At 40.8% G+C, this 17872-nt stretch overlaps 1 protein-coding gene across 5 annotated transcripts in view; it reads left to right on the forward strand.

Annotated features, from left to right (window-relative positions):
* Nucleotides 1-16079, forward strand: part of Ns4 (Nucleostemin 4) — a 106107-nt gene extending 90028 nt beyond the window's left edge. For all 5 annotated transcript variants that reach the window (XM_075878320.1, XM_037428671.2, XM_037428670.2 and 2 more), the window contains exons 11-13: nt 2665-2824; nt 7351-7494; nt 15848-16079. In XM_075878320.1, the coding sequence (XP_075734435.1) occupies nt 2665-2824; nt 7351-7494; nt 15848-16032 (489 nt within the window). In that variant the 3' untranslated portion in view covers nt 16033-16079. The remainder of the gene's footprint in view (nt 1-2664; nt 2825-7350; nt 7495-15847) is intronic.
* The last annotated feature ends 1793 nt before the right edge of the window (nt 16080-17872 follow it).

Here is a 17872-nt window from a genome sequence, read left to right on the forward strand (position 1 = left end):
TACTTGATGAGTTTTGCAAATTTTACCATTTGCATGCCCTTAAAAATTTGTGGAGTAGTGTTATATGGACTAGGTCTTCTTAGGTGAGACCTGTTTTATTAATGCTCAGGCGCTCAATGCTGAGCTCAGCTCTGGGCGTATGTAACGAGGCCTTGTCTGAGCTCTTTCAGGAGAAAATGCACATTTAGGAACACCAGATGGACAAAATTAATTTGGTCCACTGTACAATACACTTCTTTATCATACCGTGATTTTCGCTCGTAGTGAAAGGAAATATAAATGAAATGTTGCTTATGAGGTGTATTAAATCATTAAAATAAAAGTATAGTTACAGTTAAATTTAGCGAACAAATGTTTTTAAATAATCAAATGCATAATTAACATGTAAAGTGAATGCAAGCAAACATGGAGAATTCTCTTTATGTTGTCTACATTTCACATTATAAACCTTAATATTTCTTCAAATTTTTACAAGAGGCTATTAATTGATAATTTGTTGTAGTGAGATAAAAAATCTTAGTTTAGATATGGTAAATCACAAGCAAGGCCAGTTTAATGTAAATCGTTCTTATACTTGGTCCAAAAACATTGTCATAATGTAAAATAAAGAATATTTAATCTTGTTGTCATACACCATGCTTCAGTGTGTCTCATGTAAATGTTTTCTCCCGTTTTTTTATATGAAAATTATGTAAGATGCAGTGAAATGAAAATGCTGCACGTGAAAATGGTGCAATAGGCATGGGACCATGCCCAGGCTAAGGCGAAAATTTACATATTTTTGCATGAAATTGGAGGTTTTTCAGGCTCTAGGCTGAGCAAATAGGGTGCCTATTAATTATATGTATTCATTTCCATCTTCCTGCAAATAAATTTAATACTTTTTTTGCCTAACAGCAATGTAAGAGCCACAATTTTTGGGATTTCTGACTTCATTCACATGTATGTGACTGCGGCTCAAGACCCCCGTGTCTTAATCTGAAATGTGCTCTTAAGTCATCTTTTATGACCACCACCAACACTACCATGTGTATGTGACAATAATTTTTTCACCGTGAAAGTGGCTGGCAACTAATCACTGCATGCAGACTGTGGTTGAAGCTCTTTATCTTCTCCAGCTTCCAACACGTTTGAGTTCTGTGGCGTAGTGCACGCGTTACCTGAAGTCAAAACTAGGCTGCTGAGTGCCACGTCCTCTTGATGAAGCCATGGTTGTCACAGATACGATTACAGTGTCCACACATTTCTGAAAGTACATGCTCGATGTACATTTAGATGCGAGACACAACAGCTAAGCACTTCATTAGCTACTCTATTAATATGCCTCGCTAGCGCAAAGTCGTAGATGGCAGCTACATAGTTGTGAAGCCATATGACAAAAACAAAACTATGGCTTGTTGCAGCTTTTACCCCAGTCACTACTGATATGATCATAGATAGAGCCGACACAGTTTGTCTGTGGCGAGTAAATGGAACAAGCTTTCTACTGCCACTACAGCCTTGGTTGCCAACAACGCGATGTTGGTAAAATTGTGGATGGTGGCCATGCCTTTCTGATGGTCCACGACCATTTCTGTTGTTTGCGAACGCTGCTTTTCCTTCTTTGCATCACGCATTTACTGTGCTTCAAGCTTGGTGGGCTCATCTAAATCATCTGATCAGATGAGCCCACCAGGATCACCAAGATCATCTGAATCAACTGAGTTGTGGCCAAACAATATGGCCAAAACATATGGCCAAACAATACATATGCTTCCCGGGACAAAAGAATGCATCAAAATTATCTGATTTTTCAAATTACTGGGGCTGAATAACCACATTATATATATATATATATATATATATATATATATATATATATATATATATATATATACTGAAGAAGTTTTGCTAATGGGCCATACGCATTTGGGAAGAGAAGAGACACAACTTAGCGGCTGCCTTAATTTTATTTGCGACGGTTTCGACCGGTGGAAATAAAATTAAGGCAACCGCTAAGTTGTGTCTCTTCTCTTCTATATATATATATATATATATATATATATATATATATATATATATATATAATATATATACATGCATGCACACACAGCAAGATTCACGAATGTACAGCATAAGGTAAAATAACGTGACACCTCTTACATTAGTGTCATAATTATTTGATAGTATCGTGAGCAGTGAAATGGTTTGAACAGTGGCTTTTTCTATAGTTGACTTTTTTCTTTATGCTACAAAATACAAATTTTTGTGGAAAAAAAAAAAAATTAGAGCTTCATCTATTTCTAGTGTCTTCAATGTAGTCTCGTGGCCGTGGCCTGGGCCTGCCAGAATATTGCTTCGAATGGCGAGACCTAGGCTATCAAATCAAGTCAAGCCAATGCAGTGCTCTGTTGAAAAGGGTTACCATCAGTAGCACCACATGGTCTTTTGAGGACTTTTCGCACCACACTTTATACCAAGTCTAGACCTGCACTTAACACTTGCAATAATCTAGCCTTGATTCCTTGCAATGGTAGCTATACCCTAAAGAACTATGCGTAAAGTGGTAGTTGAGAATTTTATTTGTTGTGTATATTGTTTTTGTATTGTTATTACAATTCAGATGCTGAGCATCCCAGGTTCATATGTAAAATGACTGACGATTGCCAATGTCATCTAATACAGGTGCTCACTGGCTGCTTCCCAATAGCTCAGCTTAGAGAGCCTTACTCAGCCATTCAATACCTAGCAGAACGATTGGATTTGCCAGGCATCCTGAAGCTTCCACCACTTGATGGGGCTGGGGACACTCAGAAGCCTTGGTCAGCTTTTGATCTTTGCGAAGGTGAGTCTTAATTTCTCTAGATTTTCCCATTTTTCTTAGGTGAAAAGTATCTGTTAAGCAGCTGGTAAGCTCAATACTGCATATTGATGCTGTGCCCTCTAAGCGAATGATTTAGTATACACCGATTTGACCAGTGACTACTGGCTGTTTTATAGTAGTTGAGTCCAGTGATTGCAGTACTTCTTTGAACAGACTGTTGGACGTAACATTGAAGAACCGTGACACTTCCAACCAGAGTTTTACGGGTTACATAAATCAAGAAACAGATTAGAATACAGTTTACATCTCTTAAAAATGTGATTATATTTACACATTAGAATATAGTTTATATCCCTCAAGAATGTTACACATTATTGCATCAAGAAAGTAACTGTGTGATTGCTGAAAAATAATTGATTACTACTAGATTACATTATTTGCAACTTACTATGTTTGCATGGTATAAATTACAGGTGTTTCAAGAAATGTGTCTGAAAATTCTCAAAAACTTAGGAAGTGTCGTATTTGCTCACTCCATCATTCCCTTTCTTTTGTGGGGGCAGGTATGGTATGATGATAAGAAGTGTAAATTTATTTCACCTTTCAAAATTGAGATAATTAGCTTTTAATTCAGGTCAAATGGGAGAAATTGAAATCTTTGCTGTTAAGAGCCAATTACAGTTATGAGATTTCCAAAACGCGGCCTGTGGTAACTTTTGCAGAGTTCTTAATTCAGCAGCAAGACAAACTATAGTATCGAAGATTGAAACTGCCATAGCCCATCAGATGTTCAAAATGACAACATTGTTTTCAATAATGATTAGGAAAGGGAAATTGGCAACCAACCATCTGTAGCACAAAGCCACATGGAAATCCAAATCAATTTTTCTGAAATAAAGACTATTACTAGTTGCAGAAAAATTTGTCCTGGTTCAGAGATGAAACCAGGGACCAATACCTTTCTGGGGTGGTCGTTCTTCCAATTGCACCAACCAGGAAACTTGCAATGGGCAGCACGGGGGCTAATTAATTGACAACTTGAAGCACATGGACACGTCTTGTTAATCAGTTTAGGGGAATCCCGCAAGGTGGCAGAATGGTTAAGAATGGGAAGTTGACAATCACCTGTTTGTAGCATGAACTCACTCAGAAATTCATATGGATTTTTCAGAAGCAAAATCTCTGTGTTGCTGAAACATTCGTCCTGGCCTGGGGGACTTAGAGGCTTTATTTCTGAAAAATCCTTATGGACCACAAATTTTAGCTCATTATACAGTCTGACAAATTTCATTGCATGTTTTCAAAATAAATTTATAAAAAGTTCTGAAGCAATTCTGTAATCTGGCACTATTCCATTTAACAAATTGGTAGATAAAATAGTGCCAGATTAGAAAAAATAATGTTTTCAGAAATATAATTATGATAATAGCACTTCTGTAACCTCAAATATGTCTGAAGGTTTGAGCAACACTTTTCAGTATAATTCCTAAAGCAGGCAAAATAAGCTACAGCACATTCACCGAAAAGTGACTGTAGTATTAAAAACAATCATTTGTTTGTCAGCTTCTTCTGTGACAAGTGTGCTGCTGCTTTTTCTGTGCTATTTCTAATGTTAAATCATTGTCTGTAACAAAATGCATAAGCATGCCACACAAGGCCTCTGCTCTGGGCAGAGTTCTTAAAATATGTATGCTAACACACTCTGGGGTATCTCAACTCGATATGTGCAGTACTTACATGAATTTTGATGTTGCTGGACTGGCCGGTTAGAGCTCAGAATTGGAGGATTTTACGTTCTTGGACCATGCAGCTGATATTTTCAAGCATTTAATTGACGAGGGAGTCATTGCTAGGGTGAATTGCACAAACATTCATGAAAATGATAAGAGTGGCACCCGTGTGCAGCCCTTAAAAGTTATGTTATCCCAAGAAGTTCTTTCTATGATTGAGTCCCTTAGAGATTGCTATCCTAAAGCACTTTTTGCCAAACCAGGTGCAAAATGTGGTTGTGCTGTGAATTAACAAAAATGTTGGTGCCAAGGAGGCTAAATTAGCTGTATTTACCACTGTAAAAAGTGTGAAGTATGGCACGCTTTACTGTCTTAAGGTGATAAATACTTTGTGCTGTGTTCTTTTTCCTGTCATTACTTTGACAACTTGTTTATCAGAATTATCAGCTGTAATAATACAATTATTGTGGCATTTTGTTATTGTTTAGGTGGATGCAACTTTGTTGTTTACAATCGTCACCTTTCTGCTTAAAACTGGCCATTGAATTTTTGCAGACACCTCTTTTTCATAAATATGCCTTTTGTAAAACCTGAACCCAATTATTTTCGATAAAGGCAAAATTTTTTGAGGTCTGTGTACTTAGATTAAAGTGCACGTTAAAGAACCCAAGGTGTTTCAAATTTTCGGAGCCCCCACTACAACGTCTCTCATAATCATATTGTGGGTTTGGAATGGCATTTTTAAGAGTAAACGTTGTCACTAAATAGCTTACATTTCACTGCAGTAGGCTTGCCACCTTTGCCTGAAAGTGGAGTTGTTTATGCAGGCAATCGAATTTAGGTTTAAAAAAAAAGAAAAAGAAAAAAAGGTGCCATGTTAGGTCGTTAACATTCAGTGACATTTACTGTAATGTTTTTCCAGGGAGACATTGACAAAGTATGTACACAGAAACACGGCACTGAGCTTGCCAAACAGTCTTCTGTTTAGCATAAAAATACCAGGGAACAAAAAAAAAAAAACGATTGTACTAAAAGAGGATTTCACTATAGGTGTGCTTGCGCATAAGGTGCGTCTTGTGGCTGTGGTGTTATCATCCATGGACAGGAGCCACGTCTCGTACTCTGGCTGAGATCTCCTGTCTTTCCGGAACACACATTAATGTTTCAAAGGCAGAGAATTCATGCTCATGATGCAAGCAAACGGAGTATGTAACCACTGGTGCTGATTTTCACTCAAATGATGGGTATGCTTGAAGAGATCTTGCTTCGAGTATTTGGGCACACAAGACAAAATGTGGTTGAAAAATTCACAAGTCTTTTTAATTGATGACAAATAATTATCATTGTACTTATTGAATAGATGATTATTAAAAAATAATCACAATACACTGACCAGTAAGTGATTGCCAGTTTTGGTAGAGGCTTGCAAATGGCCCGCTATCTGAAAAAAACTGACCGGGTTGGCCAGGTGGCTGTGCTAGACTACACTTTTCAACTACTATAAGCTTATATATTTGTGAATACTATGAGTGATATGCAATTTACAAGATATGATATTACTGTTATAGCTTCCTGCTGTTTTTACACAGATGCCACTGTACTTTGTTACCTTTGTTCTCTAGGTGCTGCCATTGCAAACAGCAAAAAGTTGCCAGTTATTTATTATACTATTCTACTTTGTCCTTGTCTTGTTTGTTTAAATGAACTTAAAAATATGTGTTGTATGGAAATTCTCAGTGCACAAGTAGAGGAAAATCACCTACTCTTTCTACTAATTTTTCCTCCCGCCCCCTTTCTGTCCTATATTTATCAAGCGTTCAAAAGATGGCTTTAGAGAGCTTTGTGGTCTTCTCAGTTAGCTTTTCATTTGCAAAATTCCTCACCTTTTTACACCTTTTACTTTCTTAGCATTCTTCCGTGTACCCAGCGGCATTTTATAACTCTAGGTATGCTGTATCTAAAGCTATCTTTTCTTATTTAAACTATGAAAACCATTTGTCACATGAAAGGGTGGTTTGTTGTGATGAGTAGTTTATCTATATATTATAGCCAGCTTCTCCTAATTATTCATATTGTAACCATTGTGCCCTGTGGATAAGTGTCTTAAAGGCCAACGGCAACGAAATTCGACTTGGGCAGAATTGGCTTGGAATGCGTAGTATATGTTGGGTAAGCATTGATATTGACAGTGAAAAACCTTGCCATCACGTATTTCACTTGTAATCGGTGCTCTAATTGTCAGCTAGCAGACGACGCAGAGCTCTAGTGGTGTGCGCGGGCAAATCGGACACAAACGGAAATGACGTCATTTGCAGCTCACCACCGCTTTTGAGCAGAACTCACTGCAGCCGCATCCATTCCAGCGAGTTCCCAAGACAGCTGGACAAGACGGTAGACGCAAAGCGGGCAGGTGTTATTTAAAGATGCACTTTAACGAGCTTTTACGATCAGGTATTCTGCATGGTGCATTTTTATTTGTTTGTTTTTGCGCTACCATTCAAAGAGAAAACTCCAGGGCGCAGCTGCGGAGCGCATACTTCAGAACACAGAGCAGACAATTCGCCTGCATTGGTCGGTCTCTTGAGCTGCGGTCTACGTCACTTCCGGTTGGCTATAATGGCGTCATTTTTTCTAGTTGCGGTGTCAAAAACTGCGTGTTGGTGAGTTTTTTCTTTGGTAACCACTTGCGTTTCGAAGGTGTAATTTGACAGGCAGCATTGTCTTCAGCTAGGCTGCCTATAAATCTGATTTTTGAGGTGTGCACAATTTCGTTGCAGTTGACCTTTAAACTTCCTGCTTGACCTTCATTGTTTACAGCCTGGGCTGTGGAAAGAGGTTATCTGACAGCAAAAGCAGGACGCCCTGACGCCTACCGTGCAGCTAACAGCCTTCTGCGCATGGCCCTTGATGGACGAACACTGTGTCTTGCGTTTCGACCGCAAAGTTATTCACAAAACAAAGGTACAAACTTCTTAAGCCTTCAAATAACAAGCTACATATTACCAAATATGATTCAGTCTGCCAGTAAATTACATTGTCACTATTGATAAATGTGAAGATTTCTTGAATAGTTGGCAAATATATAATGCTGTGGCACCTGTTGTATGAGGGGGGCAGAATGCAAGAACATTTGTGTATTTGGGTTTCAGTGCCAGTGCACCTTAAAAAAACAAGGATGCTCAAAATTAATTGAGTCCTGCGGTGAAGTGACCCTCTTTGGCCACTACACAGTGTCTAGACATTAAACTGAACAATTGGTTTCTTCATCACAAATTACGTTCACCAATGCAAAAGCTGCAGCACAAAATAAGCTCCATTCTAGCGATCATAGTATGTCAACATAAAATCTAATAAATGGCATAATGAAGCACACCACATCACTAAGGGATGTGGGCTTTACTGCAGGAGTGAAATAGCTGCGCCATATCTGCCATCCTGTGCCGAACCACCCCTGTTGTGCCAAGCTCATTTATCAGTGCCACATTGCGCCATAGCATCTGAATTAAGCTGCACCGTGCAAGCCCCATGCCCCAAAACATGGCTGAAACATGCCGTTTTCAGTTTCATCAAAATAGTTATAGTTTCGGTTTCATTAGTGCAGTGATCAGTGCTGATGAAACTGAAACTGCTCGAGCATCAGCGCTTGAGCAGAAACTGTGAACTTTGATCGTAAGGGTTTGGTCGCGATCACTGATGTGCACTCTATCTTGGTGGGCATTAGTGCATGTAGATCATAAACCTTTCCTCATCCTGTGCAGCAGTATTCTTTTGCACCAGTGTGTTTTGTAGAGTTATGCAACATCAGATTCAAGAGAGTTAACTGTCACCATTACTTCGTATAACATTACGATTTATCGCTATCGCATTCATTGCTTTATCCTTGCGGTGAAACTGTTTTTATTATCTTTTTTGTATATGATTTCATGGCAGCGTTTAGAAAAGAAACAAAAAAAAAACGAAGGATGATGGTAGCAGTGCTCAAAAGAAGTGGGGGGGGGGGGGGGGTCCGGTTCCTGGGATAACCTGGTAGCGTTCAGAAAAGAAAAAAAAAAACGAGGAGTGATGGTAACAGTGCTCAAAAGAAGTGGGGGTGGTGTCTGGTTCCTGGAATAGCCTAGCAAAGACACATTACAGCTCATCGAGGCTCCAAGCACACACGCGTATTCTTGCGACCTTCACCACTGCGCTCTATTATACCGCGCTTATCAACTCGGAGGTTGATGCTTGCGCGTTGAGGTTAGAAAAAATAGATGCTGTCCATAGCTAAAGAAGTGATAGTTTCACCTTAAGTGGTAAGAAATGAATGCGGAAGCAACAAATTGTATTGTTGTACAGAGTGAGGCTTGCAGCTAACTCTTTTTGGATTTGATTTGGCATAACTCTTCAAAACGCTGGTGTAAGAGGATCTGGACACGCCAGGGTGAGCAACACTTTCTGTAAAGTCTTTCCACAATGAGAGCGCAGCAGATCAAAGTACTATATGTGAATCACCTGCTGATGGCTGTTGGGGTAGCACACACCGCAGCGCCTTTAGAAGCTCAGTTTACAGCTGCTGCCCGAGTGACACCGCCCTCCCCCCACCTATTTGCTCACGTCTTTGGCTCGATATATTTCTGCTTCAGCGCTGTTCTTCGCCTCTGCTCGCACGCATTCACCTGCAGCTAGAACATGTGATGAGCGAAAGCATGTTATGTATTTGGACTTACTATGAGACACAATGACCACGACGACGTCAATGACCCATCGAGAGTGTTCATATTGCTATCGCAATGATAAGCTTAGTGTTTAAAAAATAAAAAATGCAGCATTCTACAAATGGGGCCGACATGTGCTATTAACATTCTCTCTGACTGCTCCAAACTTGTTCAAAAAGGTCCAAAATGTCTCTCTGGCTACTCCAAGGCTGCTACAAAAGGCACTTTTGCCTGTTCCGAGGACTGCTGCCATACCCATGTATCCTGTTCTACCCCTATTTACTGTATAAAATATTGTTTTCATTCACCAATGAGTGCCAAGTACATAAATGAGCTATTTATTCGGTTCTTATGCTTTATTATTACAATAGGAATTATATGGACACTTCGACGGGTTTTCGCCATTACCATTGCCCTCATGTTTTGCATAAAGTCCAAATTGATAAGTCAGCCCCACATATTGTATGTTCTACCCGGTGTTAAAAATGTGCAAGCACTGGCGACAAACACTGCTGAAGCAGAGATAAATTGAGCCAGCCTCTATGTTTCACAGAGATCGCATTCGATAAATAGCCTCATGTGTGAGGCCTACTGTCAAATTTTTAATATTTTTGTTAGGAACAAGAAGGAAATGTAGGGCAAGGGGGGTGGGGATGCCTTTCCTTGAGCAGCAACTGCTAACATAATCAACCTGTATTGTGTGCTTTATGTATCCCCCCCACCCCCCACTGTAATTAGACTTGTGCGAATAGTGAAATTTAGGTTTTAAGCGAATAGAGATCTTTGTTGAATGATTTCGAATCAAATTCGAATACAATGTACAACATATTTGTAGGCATATTTATAATGACCCTACTAACCTGCAAAATATTTCTTAAAAATTGAAATAAGGCGTCTATGCAAATGCCTTTTATTTTTCGTTCAAAAGAAGTCGTAATAACTTTGAGTATTTGGAGGATTTGAATTTCGGTAGGATGCAAGATATAACCTGCAAAATACGTAACGTTTAAAAATTTATTATACTTAGAATATAAGCTGGCATAACAAGCTTTCAGACTTGAAAAAATGATGAATCGATTTCAGGGTTATATGTTCATTTACCAGGGCCCTGCAACACTTTTTCAAGTAGCCACAGAATTGATTCACTAAAAAAGCTTATTGCCTCATAATCCACTGCCACAAAAAAAAATTTTTAGAATACGTTCAGTACGAGCAGAGTTGCAAAATTTCGTCGCACGCTTCAATTGCATTTTCTTTTGTCTTGTCCCAATGGAAGCACTGGAAGCTAAGCAGGGAGGAACGGCATGGCAGAAGAGAATAGTTACGCGTGCCTTGTGACCTTGAGCACTTTTTCTCTCTCTTTTTTTCTTCAAATAAGCAGATTTTTAGTGCGATCGCACACGTACGCGTGTGCGATCGCACACGTACGCACACGTACGGCCTCCCGCGGCGGCCCCAGTAACAATCGAGCGTGCCATGCTCAAGTGAGCCAATTCTAATACAACGGCTGTGATGAGTAATTTTTTAGCTTCATCCGTCATTTGTTGATAGAAAAGAAAGCAATTTTTAGCTGACTGAGAATTCACTGTCGATTCCAGGCCGTGTGCTGTGCTATAAGATTTGGCTCACGTGTTCTCGGTAGCCTCGACTACTGATTGGCAGCATTTTCTGACCAGGCTCAAGAAGTGTTGCAAGGCCCCTTTAAATTTGTAGTGGGGCTTCACACCAAAGCGAATTTTTTTGGGGGTAAGTGCTTTCACTGCTTAGCACTCTTACACACTGCAGTGAACAAACCTTTACGGGCAGTTACATGCAGATTAATGCACATCTATTTGTTTGAATATTTGAAGCATTCGAACATTCGCACAAGCCTAACTGTAATGCCTATGAAGGTGCTGTGGGTATTTTATAAATAAATAAATAAATAAATAAATAAATAAATAAATAAATAAATAAATGAAGGGCACAGTTGTGAACACTGGCATGCTATGTCTGCACATGTCAGCAAGCAGTTCATAGACATTTCTACGTTATGTGCTGTGCTCTCACTGTTTTACATTGAGACGTCAGATTGCTCAGAAAACGCTTCCCTTTCTGGAGCAGTTTTTTTTACACAAGCATTTTGTAAAGTTACGATGCCAGATCGCATTGAAAAGAGTTAACTTCTAGCCTTACTTTGTATAACATTACAATTCGTTGCCATCACATTCATTGGTTCTTCCTTGCAGCAAACCTGTGAATATACCTTTTTTATTTTCATTAGTGTTTCGAAGGGCCTATTTTGAACAACCACCACATACCTCGACTGTACACAAACCACATCTCACTGACTGTACACAAAGTAAAGTTTAGTTTCTGCACAGTTAAGATTTTCATTACATGGAGGAGATTTTTAAGAAAGAGCATGTGAGCTTGGTGGTTGAAGCACATGGTGTCATACACACAAAGCACATATTCACATACGAAGTCATAGTGAAGTGGGCTATGTCACAATACTGGCTTGGGAGCTTGTTTTTTCATTTTTTACATGGCAGACTGAAAAATGTTGGTTTTTCAAGGATGCTTAATTCATTATCCCATCAGTCATGCACCCATGCACAAGCTAGTGCAGAGCTATCATGCTTAACAGGTTTCAGTGCCTCTATGAATGCTTATGCTACATCTAAGCATGGCAGATCAGTTTTGCATAAGCTTGCAAGGTGATGGAACATATGTGAAAACGAAATATCAACCCAACTGCACTGAAGTGAATACCCTTATTGGTTTCTCAGAAAGAAAGTATTGTAGTTGAAAATTTCATTCTGCTCTGGGGATCAAAACCAAGACAAATGCTTTTGCAGGGGTGAACCTTTCACCATCTGAGCTAACATGGATGCCAGTAGATTGCAGTGCAAGGGTGATTTTATTCAGAGGTCAAAACACAAGGATGCTTGACTAGTAATGCATGAAAAATGTCATTTTCTATCAACATGTGAATCAAGCTGCCTACTTACTCAGAAAAATTTAGAAAAAGAAAAAAAAAATATGCCCACAGTTCATTTAATAGTTCAAGTTCGATCAGGGCCTAACCCTTTAGGGCCTCCTTTTCTTTTTCCATAAAGAGCATCTGGCCAGCATATCATGTTGTGCTTTGAGCTATATAAGGTCGAAATGTTTAATACCTCAAATAAGCATCCCTCAAATGCTGAGGTCTAACACCTATATTTGGCTCAAATGGCATTATGCGCATAGTTTGCTACACATGTCATTCATCATATCAAGAGGGTTAAACTGAGGCTTACCTGGGTCTGGTTATTGATACATAATTAAAGTAGCTTCTGTTGAATGGTTATCGTATATAGTGGAGAGGGCAACAGTAAAGGATTGGCAGCCAAATAGCATGAGAATTTATTATTTTCCTTAAGCATGCTAGCTGAACATCATCGGATAGTGCATGTTGTGTACCAGCTAGTGTTTAAACACACAAAGTGTCACGAACCAAATGCTTCCTTTTTTAAAAATCTGCCACCATTATGGTGTGCATTGCTTCTGTGTGTCTATATTGAAAAGTAATATGTATTATGTAATTGACTGAATGTGCCAACATTTTCAGATACTGTCTTACTCGAAAAAAAACAAAAAAAACATGCTGCACGGTGCTATGTTAATTCCTGCTGTAGCTACAGGACAACTGGTAATAAAGACAGAATCATTTATGTTGTGCTATGCAGCACACATTTTAATGCGGCAAGACATTTTCATGTCGTGACTTGGTTATTGTTGCATATAGTGCATGAAGTTAGCATAGAAAAGACAAAATTTTTCTTATAAGACAGTGTTCATGGATCGAAATGATGATACAATTATGAAACAGTATTTTGTGGGCTGGCAAAATTATAGTTAGCCCGAGAATGCTTAAACCTGTGCTTTTAGGAAACAGCTAGAATATGTAGCACATTATTACCTTAGGTTTCATTACTTGTGAAGCGTGAGTAGTACGAGCTGTGGCAGTAAAGTACAGTAAAACCTCATTAATTTGAAGTCACTGAGGCAATGAGAAATTATCGAATTAAGTGGGTTTTTGAATTAACAGAACATACAAAAAGTGGGAAGCAAAGAACTTGCAATTATTCGATGTAAACAGGGCTGATCGTTCGCTGTGACAGCTAGTTTGCGGCTTCAAGGGTTATGTTTTCCCGCTATACCTAGTCTTACTTTTGCCGCAAACACGGAGGAATGGCAAGCTTCACTTCTGCCACCGAAAAAAAAAGAAAAAGAGAAATTCCAGCATCTCTATGGAGTGGATGATGGTGAGAGGTGGGCAAAGCTCCGAAGATTTTTAGGTAATATTGTAAATCCTCGAAAACCTTGTCACTTCTTGCTCTTGCATTCCAGGGTGCGCTTCTCGTTTAGCCCATTTCGCAGCGGCTTTCTTGGCGCACGCTGTATTGAAATCCACTTCTCGCTGTGCACATTTCGCAGCGACGTCCGTGGCGAGCACCATCTCGGGATTCGCTCGCCGCTGCGCTCGCAATCCAACACATACAGCGACAGTCCAGGAAAATGAGAGATAACGGGCATGCTGTCAGAGCCCCGTGCAGCAGCCAATCGGAGAGCATCGGCACTGCCGGCAACGCCATATAGTGTCCATTTAACCAACCGCCATATTGCACACATCTCTATGGGACAGCGCCATCTAGAAAAGTAGACGAGAAATGGCGATGACATGGAGGAAGGAATAAACTCAGGAAAGGCCGTTACATCACATTTTGTAAAGCTCGAAGTAGGGAAGAGTAGAGGACTCCTCCTCTCAATTGTGGGCACGCTACAGCGGCTCGCGCATGCGCAACAGGCGCCAGAGAGAGGGAGGCCCCGGCATGCTCGGCGCCTTCCTCTCGTTGCCGCATGAGACACCGGCGTGCCCACCTTGTCCAACAACCCCCTGGCAAAAGCACGTGACTTCCGCCACACTTATCGCTCTGCAGCTCGCTTTTCGAGGCCCTCTCTTTAGCTTTCCTTCCTCCATGGCCGATGACTACACAGAATGTGTACACCCGCCATTTAAGTAGACTCCTTTTAAATGAAACCTGAAGGGACCAGGAAAATGGGTTTCATTTAAGGGGAGATTCGTTTACTGAGAGATGAACAGGGGTACAATATTCAAGTACAAAACCAATCATAGTAGAGGCTCTTGTTCCATTTAAGCAATAATTTCCTTTAAAAGAGTTTCGTTTAATGGGAGTCTACTGTAGTCTATCGTCACCGAACTGCTGTTTGCATCCATCTCTATAGGACAGCGCCGTCTATTCTGCGATAAGGAAGACGCTTTTGGGTACACCGGAGGAAGGGATTGCCCTAGACCATAAGGAGCTTCGTCCCTAAAAGAAAACGCTGTTGTGATCAGCTGAAATGCACGCCTGCAAAAAACAAGTCGTGCTTCAGTGCGAGACAGTAGTGACACGCGGGCAGCATATAGTGACATACGGGCAGTATGTTGCCTGCGCCTTGCTGCGTCAGCACGTCATGATGCAACCATTCTTTTTGGTAAAATAAAGAATTCAATAATGGATAGTGTGACAAAATTCGCGTTATGCTTTGGCTGCAAAACATGATCATTGAAGCTTTGAAACTTAGTTTTTGAATTAGGCGTTGCAGGCAAGAACTTCGCCTGTAGTGCAAGTGCGCGAATTGCTGGAGCAACTGGCAATCGGATGGAAGGATAGTTTTTTGGCACTGCGTAGCTGCACATGTGACTGCAAACCACTTTTTTATGATACCGTGATTGTTGGTAAAAACAGAAATGAAATGACAAGGGAGATTATCGATGCAGAGAGGATTTATGATCAGGGCTAAACTGCGTCAGCACTCTCTCTCTTGGGCTTTGTCAAAAAGAATTCTCGTTCTTGAAATTGTAGGTTGTTGCACACGGCAGTTGTGGGTTTCTAAACTGTTTTGTCTTTTTTTTTTCGCATGTCGTGAGGATATATATATGTACACTCTTTGAAATAAATTTTGTTATAACTAAGCGCTCCCACTTGTCGCATTCCTTGTCCAGTGTCGCACATTTTTTACGCGCTACGTGTTTAGTTATGTATTACCAACACGCCCAACTTCATACTCTTGGCAATCGGACGTTCGCATACATTGCGAATTCTGCTGTACTTTCCTTTAAATTTCTTTACAATCCCAGAAAAAATGGGTAAACCATGAGGCGCTGTTGAGAGAGAAACATGCAATAGGCTGCCAACGCGTCACCACTTTGTTGCAGTGAAGCACATCTTTTCCACAGGTGCTCGTTTCGGTTGATCACATAACTATTTTTTTTTTCTATTTTGCACTGGAAGTAGCGAAGCTGGGATGCTTCAGCTGCCACTCATTAGTATCGCTACGTTGCATTGCCTTGTGGCTCTTAAGGGCCGTCATTTCTGCGGAGTTGTGGTGAAATCAGGATTAGTAAGTAGCACATGGCACCCAAAGTTTTAGAATTAACCGGGCTATTGTTGACCTCCACTTCAAATTATTCACGCAGACTTACAATGTGAAATACAGGACCGTGGAAATATTTTGAATTAAGCAGAATTTGAAAATAACCAAGTTCGAATTAATGAGATGTTACTGTATGTGTGTTCATGTAACTGCAGGCTCTGAAGTAGACAGTTCTCTGATGGCTCGACTTGCGAGAATTCGTGGGGAGCCTCCAGCCAAGAGCGCTTCCTCTGAGAGTGAGCAAGAGGAGAGTGAAGATGAAGATAGCGAGGAAGAAGATGAGGAGGAGGACCACTTCCAAACCAACAAGTTTGCAGCCTTGGCTAACGATGTAGAGTAGGCGCTAGCACCATTCGAATGCAGGAATAAAATTATTTTGGGAATTTATGCAAATGCTTTTTGTCTGTCAATTCACACAAATGCTTCCCAGCCTAATCATTGGGATGGATTCGCGCCGAAGCTCATCAACAGTTGTTCACCCCTGGTCGACTGTGTGATGATAAGCTACATCAAGCAAATAAGAACATTTGTGCACTAAATGACTTGTACCCCCACCACACTGGCAAGTTTGGCATCATTCTGAGCAAGTGCACTTTTAAGCTAGTGTAATTCGCGTGCTGTCACATAGGAGTGCTCAGTGACATTCATTGTAAAAGGCACTTGCCATCAAGTATGTTCACCAAGCTCACTCAGATGTGTTTTGCCTCAGCAGCATTGGCTAAAAAATAAATTAATGTAAAAAGCTGGGTCAGTAGTATTTTTAAACCATCATTTACATTATTAGAAATATGGTTATGATTAGTTTAAACATATCATACTACAAAAAACTAATTTACCATTCCTGCTCTCAGGCACTATACAACCAGGTGTGGGCATCAGCAGGATTTTGATTTTGTTAGGGGTGCAAAGTCATGTTTGCCACGTTCCATTTCCCAAGTTTTTGTTATCGTCCCAAAACACCACACGATTCTCAGCGCAAACCGCGCCTGCAGTTTTCGAGAAGGTTCCGGAATGTAGAAGATCATTTCGATAAGATCGCACCCACTGTGCGAACAGTACAGATTGTTCTGGAATCTACGCCACCGCCAGCGATAACGCTAGAACATTCGACGGCAAGAGTATAAATGCCGACGCACTTCGCCGCTTGTCAGTTGTTGATCGAAGGCCGACGCTCCGTTCGCCGCTATCAATCCGAGACTGCTATCTGTGCGAGACTGCTGCTGTAATTGGACTTTCCGTTTACCGGGCACAGGTTCGCCCAAATAAACAGTTAAATCCCAACACGAAGTCTCCTGTCTTCGGCCACGTCACGACCCCGTGACAACATGATGCTGTGCATCATGTTGGAGTTTGAGGGAGCACTTGCTCGGTATGAATTAGGGGGGGGGGGGGGGGTGCAGTGCTGTAAAGTACTTGTGTGGCTTGACGGGGGGCAAGTGCCCCTTTTGCAAGTGCCCCTTTTGCAAGTGCCCCCCTGTTGACACCCATGCAATCATGGCTGCCAGGTACAGCCACCATATGCTGATAATGATGTTATCTGTTTTTTTTTAATGTCCCAAAACCACTATATGATTATGAGAGACGCCGTAGTGGAGGGCTCCAAAAATTTTGACCCCCTGGGGTTTTTTAATGTGCACCCAAATCTGAGCACACGGGCCTACAGCATATTCGCCTTCATTGAAAACGCAGCCGCAACAGCCGGGATTCAATCCTGCGACCAGCGAGTCGGCAGCCGAGTACCTTAGCCACTAGATCACCGCAGCGGGGCCACCACACATGCTGTGCAATGGCTGCGTTGCGTTCCACTGCATTTGTACCTGAAATTTATTTGAAGGGCTCTTCTTAACGAGAACACATAATTGTTAAATTCGAAGCATTTTTTCTGCGTACTGTAAGCACTTTTGACGTATATCTACGTATCTATCTATCTGTCTATCTATCTAGCCACTTACGACTGGGTGCTTTTGTGATCACCCCCTTAACTTGGCATCAACCAAATTAGTAAGGGAGGGAAAAATTGTTTGACGAATATGATGTGCTAATCAGGACTTGAATAATGTCTCAATCCCATCGCGTACTTTGTCAAACACTTCCTGCTAAACAGTGGCACATACCTGCAGGCAGGTGTGTGCTACTGGTATGTGGCTGAGTCACAGGTGATTAAAACTTGGCGTCTACCC

This window comes from Rhipicephalus microplus, chromosome X, assembly GCF_043290135.1.
Source record: "Rhipicephalus microplus isolate Deutch F79 chromosome X, USDA_Rmic, whole genome shotgun sequence".
Taxonomy (NCBI): Eukaryota; Metazoa; Arthropoda; class Arachnida; order Ixodida; family Ixodidae; genus Rhipicephalus; species Rhipicephalus microplus.